Consider the following 9,266-nt stretch of genomic DNA (forward strand, 5'->3'; position numbering starts at 1 on the left):
TCAGCCCAGAGCCCGACGCGGGGCTCGAACTCACGGACCGTGAGATCGTGACCTGGCTGAAGTCGGACGCTTAACCGACTGCGCCACCCAGGCGCCCCAGGAAAACCTGTTTTTAACAAAAGGAACAATGGGTTGGTTAAAATGTGAAATACATTCCACTACAGATACCTCTATATAGACTCCCAGGGTCTTGGTCCTTTGAATTGTATTATTTAGGTTATTAATGTGAAAGAGAGAAGAAATAACCAATAAAATCATGCACGTTCAAGACAAATGTAAAACAATTAACCCTATAAATTCTGATATGAGCTCTTGGACATTTTTAGTCTGCTTGCATGCATGGATTAAAGGCATGCACTGATTTGTTCATCAGGCCAAGAGCAGAGAGAAGTGTCCACCTTTTGAGGGCTTTTCCTTTGAGGTCAATATGGACCTGTGAGGATGTCATCAGCGCCCCCTGCCTTCTGGGTCAAACCAGGTAGGAATTCCCGAAGGAATGGGGTCCTGAGCTGCTGTGTAGAACTCGCCGAAACTTATCATGATCTAGTCTTGGAGTTTCAGCCTGTAAGAAATTAAGAACATAAGGGAAAGGAAAAGAAGAAACATTGAGACATATCTGATATACAAACATAAGATCAGACTTCTATTCCAGCAGACATAAAAACCAGGTCCCTTCCCAAAACATTTACCCCTTTTAGCTCAGACATTATGTTGTAGCTTTTAAAGTGTTGTTTTGAATTTTATGATTTTATCCAACTGGGTATGGAAGAGAACTAGTAATTTAAATTAAAAAGTAAAATGAGGACAGAAGACTTTGAAACAGGATTACCAAAGAGCAATTTCTTTATAAATATATATGTTGTGTGTATATGTATGTGTGTGAGGGAAGAAAAGGGGTGAGAGAGAGAGAGAGAGAGAGAGAGAAAGGCAGGACTGATTATAATCCTGCTTGCTTATATGGCAGGATTGGGCTTTGTGTTTTCCTACGGTAGAAATGGGACTGCAGAAGACAGAAAGAAAACCTGACAACAGGGAAGCATTCCTAATTCCTCTGATGCTTTCCCAGCTGAACCAGCCTCCAGTGTTCCTCCCACTACACAACCCTCAGTCCACCCTACCTGTGCTCCGGTTCTGTGTGGACTAAATGACTTGTCCTCGTCAAAGGCCCTATGCCAGGTGACATACCTGTGCAGGGGCTGTTGATGCTCCTTGGGACTGATCTATCTCCTCAGAAATTGCGATAACACCATGAGAAGCACATCTCTGTAAGCATTAAAGAATCTATAGGAACGGGGCGCCTGGGTGGCGCAGTCGGTTAAGCGTCCGACTTCAACCAGGTCACGATCTCACGGTCCGTGAGTTCGAGCCCCGCATCGGGCTCTGGGCTGATGGCTCAGAGCCTGGAGCCTGTTTCCGATTCTGTGTCTCCCTCTCTCTCTGCCCCTCGCCCGTTCATGCTCTGTCTCTCTCTGTCCCAAAAATAAATAAATGTTGAAAAAAAATTAAAAAAAAAAAAAAGAATCTATAGGAACAAAAATAAGATATGGTGATAAGCAAAGAAGAAAGGCTGGCATTGTTGATCATAGACGGTATTGGGATTTGTTTCCAGCATAGAAATGGTATTACCTCAAACTCTCCTTCTTCCAGATCCTATTTAAATAATTCAGAAATTCAATAAAAATTTATTGAGAACTGAATGCTTTGCAAACATTGGGGATCTAAAGGTCATTAAGACATGGTCTCTGCTATCAAGAATGTTGGTCTAGGGGCATTTAGGTGGCTCAGTTGGTTAAGCATCCGACTTGGGTTCAGGTCATGATCTTAACAGTTCGTGAGTTCAAGTCCCATGTTGGGCTCTGTGCTGACAGCTCAGAGGCTGGAGCCTGCTTCAGATTCTGTGTCTCCCTCTCTCTCTAGCCCTCCCCAACTCGCTCTCTCTCTCTCTCTCTCTCTCTCTCTCAAAAAATACATAAACATTGAAAAAATTAAAAAAAAAAGAATGTTGGTCTAGTTGGAGACAGCTGAGTATATCATGATTAGTGCTGAGAGCAGAGTACAGAAGCTTAGTAGGACCCTAATACCAGCCACTTGAATCAGGATGAAGGGTTGGGGTGAAGAATGTGTGTCAGGGAAGGTTACCCAGAAAAGACAATGTTGGGGTGAATTTTGAAGGAGGAACAGCAGTTCAGCAGTTGACTGGGCAAAAAGTGTGTGTGTGTGTGTGTGTGTGTGTGTGTGTGTGTGTGTGTGTGTGTCTGCAAATGGGAGTGAGCAGGCGGTAGGGAGTTGGACAGAAGTCACATCAGGTAACAGCTGAAGAAGAAAGTGAGAGAAAGCGTTGCAGGGGTTTGCAGGTGAATCCGTAGGGCTGCGGTGGAAGATGCAGGGAGGCGTGGAGAGAGACTGGAGAGAAACGAGGCCAGAGAGGTGGGTGGGATCAGGTTGACAGAGACCTTAAGTAGCAGCCGCAGGAACAGAAGCAGGTAAGGAACTGCTTCTTACCCCCAAAGCTGGGGAGCACCACAGAAGGAGGAGCAGCGGAGAAGCAAAATCAGGTTGATGTCACAGAAAGATGGCTTTGGCTGCAGCGAAGTCACTGGCCTAGCAAAGAGCCAGGCCAGAGGCAGGCAAATAGCTGGGAGTTATTGACATAACCTAGGTGAGAGCTGACAAGTGGTGGCGTAGAGAGGAGGGGACGGACACAGCAGGGCTAGGTGAAAATGTGAAAGAATTTCTCTCCACCCTCCTTCATGGAACCCACCCGCCTCCAGCACAGTCAAGGAGCTTTGGCCCTTTTAGAGTCTGAGAAATACACTTTTCAAGCAGAGTGAGGCAATATACCCTAAGTGCTTGAGTGTGACTTCAGCTCCTGACTGGTCTCGTTGGCTTGTTTTTTTTTTTTTTTTTTTTTACTGGATCAACATTAAATCCTTGCCAGGTTTCCAAACCACCCCCCTCCCCCACCACTTCTCCTCCCCTCAGGAGCTTGGTCATCTTGCCTGGCATGAGAGCCAGGAGGACCTACTTTGAGTCTTTAATGATCTGAGTACCTTCTGAGAATGTCAGCAGGAAACTACAGAGACAGGTCCTAGCCCTTTATGCTCTATACCATTTTGGAAGCTCTTTCTCTCAGCCGGGCCCAGACACAATTTGCAATCCTTACAGAAAAAATGTTAATGCTTTAAAAATAAGAACCAATTTAATTAAAAGTAAAAGGAGAAAAGTAATTAATATAATTATACTGCCCAAAGATCATCGCTGCTAACATTTTGGTGTTAGCATTCCTGTTCTTTTTCTGTGTGTATTATTAACAGTTGAGGTTATTATTATATAGTTTTATGCAGATAGATAGATCCTAATATCTTGTTCTTTTCACTTAACCTTATTATATGAACATTTCTCATGTGATTACAAACTTCGGGGGGAGGGCTATTTTACTGCCTGTGTAATATTCCATCAAGTGAAAGTTCCCCACTTTACTGTTTATTTAGCCACTTCCCGAATGTTGGTTGTTAGAGTCATTCCAAGTTCTGTCTATTATGAATGACTCTCTAATGAGGCATTTTACACAACCAGCTTTTCTCTGTATTCTCAATTATCTTCTTAAAATAACTTTACATTAGTAGAGTAATTGAATCAAAGAAAATATTTAACCTTCTTGACAAAAGTGCCTTCCCCAACAACGTATAAGAGTGCCAAGATATGAACTTGAAACTAATTCTACTTACTGACTGAATTATTTGGGGGCAGTTATTTAACCTCTCTGAGCCTCAGCTTTGTTAACTATAGAATGGAGGTGCCCACCTCACAGAATTATGAAATTTAAAAGATGTAATGTGTAATTTGGCACACCTTATGGTGCATAGGAGGTGTTCAACCCAAATATTAGTTCCTTCTTCCCTTCTGCTATTCCTTTTTCCAGTGTTTTTATTTTATTTAAAAAATTGTTTTAACCTTTATTTATTATTGAGAGACAGAGGGAGACAGAGCATGAGCCGGGGAGGACCAGAGAGAGGGAGACACAGAATCCAAAGCAGGCTCCAGGCTTGGAGCTGTCAGCACAGAGCCCAACGCGGGGCGCAAACACATGAACCACGAGACCATGATCTCAGCCAAAGTCGGACAGTAACCAACTGAGCCACCCAGGTGCCCCTCCACTGTTGAATAAAATAGACTTCAGGTTTGTTGCATTTCCTATTAGTCAGTCATTTGGTCGTGGTTGAAACATCTTAACCACGAGGCCTGTGAAGTGGGTAACTGTACCATCCAGGCACATTGTTTGTATTTGGCTTCTAGAACTCACCAGATACTATGTAATCGAATCAGTAGTAGATATTTGGTGCATTTGTTACTGTTACCGCATGTCTGAACAGGGCTAGTGTTTTATATATTTTTCTATTTTCTCCTTATGCAAATTATTTACCATCTCTGTTCGCAGCTTCCCCATCAGAAAAAATAAGGATAATACATACCCGTCCTATCTTACTTGTGTAATGAAAGCATTTCTCGCTATCAAGCTTTTAACTTGGAGACTACACACACACTGAGCAAGATATGGGTAGAATTAGCCACACATAAGAGAGACATAGAAGGAAAGAGGCAAGAAGACACTAACCTTTACCCAAAACCTGTATTTTACACGTATTAATTATACACACGCACACACGCGCGCACACACACACACACACACACACACACACACACTACCATGAGGTGCTTCACAGATATTCAGATTTCACAGATAAGGAGGGGAAGCAATGTCCTCGAGTTGCCAAGACACAATTCAAATACTAAACTGTATCGTCACATGCAGGAGGACACTTTTTTGGTTTTGGGGGGGCTTAGTCATTATTAAAACTATTTATGGGGTTGAACAATTGTTTTTACTAACTTGCACTTGGCTGCTTAGAGAGAAAAGCACAACACGGTGAATTCATCTGGGCAATTTATTTTATTGCTTCTGTTCAAAGGATCCCCTGAAAGGAAGCTGCGTTGATAACCACCAGACATCAGCGAAACCAGAGGAAACTATGATGTGTGTGCATGATGAGGGGGCAGGAAGAGTGGAAGATGGAAGAGATTTCATGATCCCTTAGTTTCATTTGTTTTCAGGTTATAAAACATAAACGAACTTCAGCTGGAAGACAGTTCAATTAATATGTTAAGGATCGAGTATGAGCTCTGTGCTGGCTGCACGTGCCTGTAACCACCTGTAACAAGCATGAAGGACGGTACATGCGCCTCTTGGAAAGGAGAGGCACAAAATGAAAAGGCTTTTCGGGGCTCCTGGGTGGCTCAGTCGGTTAAGCATCTGACTTCGGCTCAGGTCATGATCTCACGGTCCGTGAGTTCGAGCCCCGCGTCGGGCTCTGGGCTGATGGCTCAGAGCCTGGAGCCTGTTTCAGATTCTGTGTCTCCCTCTCTCTCTGACCCTCCCCTGTTCATGCTCCGTCTCTCTCTGTCTCAAAAATAAATAAACGTTTAAAAAAAATTGAAAAAAGAAAAGACTTCTTATATTACTGAGGGTTCCTTTCACAAAAAAAATTTTCTTAGGACAGGTCAGAGTGAAATCTCCACCCTACCCCCCCCAAGAGAAATAAATATGCAGGGGGGGGGGAAAAACCTGGTCAAGAGTGTATACTAAAAAAACTGATATGTCCATTAGGTGAAACCACATGAAACTGCAGTTTTGTAGGCCAAAAACAGTCAAATATCATCATTTTCATATGGCTGAGTTTATACATATGGCATTGTTCCGTAAGTCTAGAGAGAGTTGTTTCCAGGAACTGACTTCAAAAGTGACACTTGGTAGTTAGGATTTGGGTGAGCTATTGCTTCTAAATTATATTCATCACTTTTAAAATGGAACTCAAATTTATATTTATATAAATATGCAAATTTTTTTTTATTTGAGAGAGAAAGAAAGTGTGTGCAAGCAGGGGAGAGGGGCAGAGAGAGAGAGAGAGAAAGAGAGGGAATCTCAAGCAGGCTCCACACGGGGCTCAATCTCACAACCCTGGATCATGACCTGAACCCAAATCAAGAGCTGGATGCTCACCCGACTGAGCCACCCAGGCGCCCCAAGGAACTCTGAAACATTTTGACAGATATTTCAAACTACGCAAAAGAAAAACAACTTAGTTACAACAGAATCTCCAAGTCCTGTGCTTCTTTCCTTTCTTCACCTGAAAAATCACCTGAATAATAGGTCGAGTAGCTTTGTGTATATTTTGATTGCTGCATGCGCAGTACTTTGTAGGAATATCTACGTTGCCCCCAGCACGGGAGAGGGCATGAAATAAGGAATTAGGAGGCCTGCTGCCTTCCAGTTGTGTGCAAAGCTTGGGCAAAGCTACTCGCCATCACGGCTTTGGTTTACATCTGCATAAAACAAAGATAATAACTTGCCTCGTGGAGTAATTTGTGAGCATGACACGAAATGTAATAAAGTGAGAGACCTTTGTAATGACCAAGTGTTACACAATTAGAAAAGCTGGTTTCTATACGTTAATAAAGATTAATGCTGCGGATCACTGAGCATTCTACAACCAGAAACTTAAATAGATTGTTTTCCGTTACCTCTTGCAGGGTAAGGAGAGAGAGAGCCAACTGTAGTGGCTTCGGCTTGGTCCCAGCAAACGCCAAGGGCCACATGTCTGTTCTCTTCTTGACCAGTTCACGTGGCTGGTGTAGACAGATCCCGTGTCCTAGCTGGGGCCCTCAAAGAGTATTTTGTGGGCTTAACTGATGCAGATAGGCTTCACGCACGGATCGGATTGAGTGGGGAATTGCAAAGTGCCCATTTTATGATCCCGGTGGTGGGGAGACACAGCTGGAGACAACCTGGTTTCCTAGATTGTGCCGATTTGCAGACTTAGTGCATTCCTGCAATGTCACTTCGGTAAGTAGCAAGCGTTCTTACAAGATCTGCTTGAGCGCAGCAAAGATGTGGCCACTGTCCTCCAGGGCCTCGCACCGGAGCCTGGGGTCAGACAGGTGACTTAACAGCACTGCAGTAGACATCAGAGTAGACCAAAAAGGCGACGGGGAAACCGAGCAGGGAGAGACCAATTCTAACAGGCAGTTTAGGACGCTTCGTTGAGAAGGAGGAATTAGGTCAAATTGGGTGGCTAGGAAGGAAGGAAAAGAATTCAAGCGGACGAATAGTTTGATGCAAGAAATCAGGGGTCCACGCGGCAGTTCATGTGCAAGCTACATGGGGCTGGAGATCAGGGAGGGGTGAGAGGGCTTTGAACACCTGCCAGGAGCCAAGGCATTAGGCCTTTATTCTGTAGGAAGCAGGGAGACGTCCTAAAGGCCTCCAAGCAAGAAAGTAACGCCTGGAAGTCCCACAAACCAAGAAGGAGGTCAATTCTCGAATGGAAGGGTGGGTGGGGAGATAAAGGAGCCTTTCAGTTCGCAGTGACACAGGAGCCCTGAAACGCAGACATCCTTCAAAGGAGATACATTGAGTTACACTGTAGGCTCCCTGAAGGCAGGGTCAGGGGCTTAGCCATTTTTGTTTCCTTCTTGTTAAGCACAGTACGCGGTGGTTAAAAAAAGAGACAGGAAGGAGGCAGGGAGCGAGGACGAAACTTTGCTGAATGAACCAAACTCACGCAGAGGTAGGAATGGTGCGGCTGTTTGTTTTGCTTTTCACTTTTAACGTTTATTTTTTGAGGGAGAGCGCGAGCGAGCGAGCGTGGGGGAGGAGCAGAGAGCGAGAGGGAGACACTGAATCTCCACTGCGGGGCTCGAACCCACGCACCGTGAGGTCCTGATCTGAGTCTGAACCGACTGAGCCACCCAGGCGAACGGTGGGGCTTTAAACGGCTGCACCCCCTCGAAGGCTGAGCGCAGGCCCCGGGGTGGGGGTGGGGGGGGGTAACTGGTCCCAGTCCCGCCCCAGCCGGGGGGAGGTCGGACGGGCCTCCGCGCAGCCCAGAGAGTCGCTCTCCGGAGGGAGGAAAGGGCGCCTACCTCAGCTCGGCGGGGAGAACCGAACGCGCCCACCCAGGCCGAGGGCGAAGCGGTCGCTGAACTCAGTCTGCGGGAGGCGTGAGGCCTTCGGCGCGGCGGACTCACAAAGCGAACGAAGGCGCCTCTGGGGCGGGTGAGGCGCCGGGAGGGCTCGCCCGGGACGTCGTCTCTCCCCGCGGAGCCGGAGGGCGACCGTCCCCGGCGGGAAGGCGGCGCGCCCGGTCCCACCCAGCGGCCGGGAGGACCCGCGCGAGGCCGCGCCCCGCTTTCGGGGTTGCCGCGGCGGCGGTTTGGGGGTGCTGCGGCTTGAGAAGGGGGCACCGAGAATGCAGAGGGCTCTGATCAGAGCCGGCGCCCTTGCCGGCCTGCCCTCGACCGCCGCCGCCCCGAGGCCAGGGCCCTCGTCTGCGCCACCGCAGCCGCGCAGCCTGGGCCGCTGTCCCCGGAGACTTGTGTCCCGGCACGCGGCAGGCCCTCCCCGCGGCGCGTCTCCGGAAGCCGAGGGAAGAGCCCTCGAACGCGGGCGGCGCGGGGCTGAGCGGAGGAGACCGACCCCCGCCGCGCCCCGGGGTGTGTCTGCCGCCGCAGGGCCCGAGCTACCCCCGGAGGCGCCGCAGGGCGCAGCGGTGGCGCAGCGGGGTCGGTGGCCCGGGTGGGGGACTGCGCCTGGGGCGCCTGCCGACGCACGGAGGTCGGGGTTCTCTCAGCCCTAAGAATGGGCCTGGCAGGAGAGGGTACCTGCAAGAAAGGAATTAATCTGCAGGTAGCTACGTTCTTTCTGTATTAAGACAAAGCACTGCGCTCCCCTTGGATAAATCAGAAAAATAACAGTCAAGCTTGACGGAGAGTCAGGCAGCGGGTCCCGAGACAGAAACCCTTTCTACCGCCTCCCCTAGCTGTCTCTGTTTCCTCAACACAAAAACTACCGTGTACCTGTCTACACAGCGTCTTCCGGAAGATTAGGATAAAGAGATCTTTTCCTTACCAGGAGAGTCGGCTAGCATCCTATGTTCTTTGCATTTCCACGTAAAGTGTAGAATCAGTTTGTCAATTTCTGCCCCCCAAAGAGCTTGCGCAGACTTTGATCAGCGTTGTATTGGTCCTATTTTGTCAAATTTATTCCTAAATATTTCATGTTTTTGTAAATTTAGTAAAAATTTGATGCTATTGTAAATGTTATTTCTTAATTCAATTTCCAGGTGTTTTTTGCCAGTAGAGAGAAATCCAGTTGGGGCGCCTGGGTGGCTCAGTCGGTTGAGCATCCGACTTCGGCTTAGGTCATGGTC

The 9,266-nt window shown here is 47.4% G+C and overlaps 1 protein-coding gene across 1 annotated transcript; it reads right to left on the reverse strand.

Annotated features, from left to right (window-relative positions):
- Positions 1–96: 96 nt before the first annotated feature.
- Positions 97–8,984, reverse strand: LOC121039913 (collagen alpha-2(I) chain-like). Its single transcript, XM_040490375.1, has 5 exons — positions 8,966–8,984; positions 7,981–8,682; positions 1,186–1,281; positions 399–562; positions 97–106 (listed from the first exon to the last, which is right to left on the reverse strand). The coding sequence occupies exons 1-2, from the start codon at positions 8,982–8,984 to the stop codon at positions 7,982–7,984; spliced, it is 720 nt and encodes a 239-aa protein (XP_040346309.1). The 3' UTR covers positions 97–106; positions 399–562; positions 1,186–1,281; position 7,981.
- Between the last annotated feature and the right edge of the window lie 282 nt (positions 8,985–9,266).

This window comes from Herpailurus yagouaroundi, unplaced genomic scaffold (genome assembly GCF_014898765.1).
Source record: "Herpailurus yagouaroundi ecotype Mexico unplaced genomic scaffold, PumYag 181, whole genome shotgun sequence".
In the NCBI taxonomy this organism is placed as follows: Eukaryota; Metazoa; Chordata; class Mammalia; order Carnivora; family Felidae; genus Herpailurus; species Herpailurus yagouaroundi.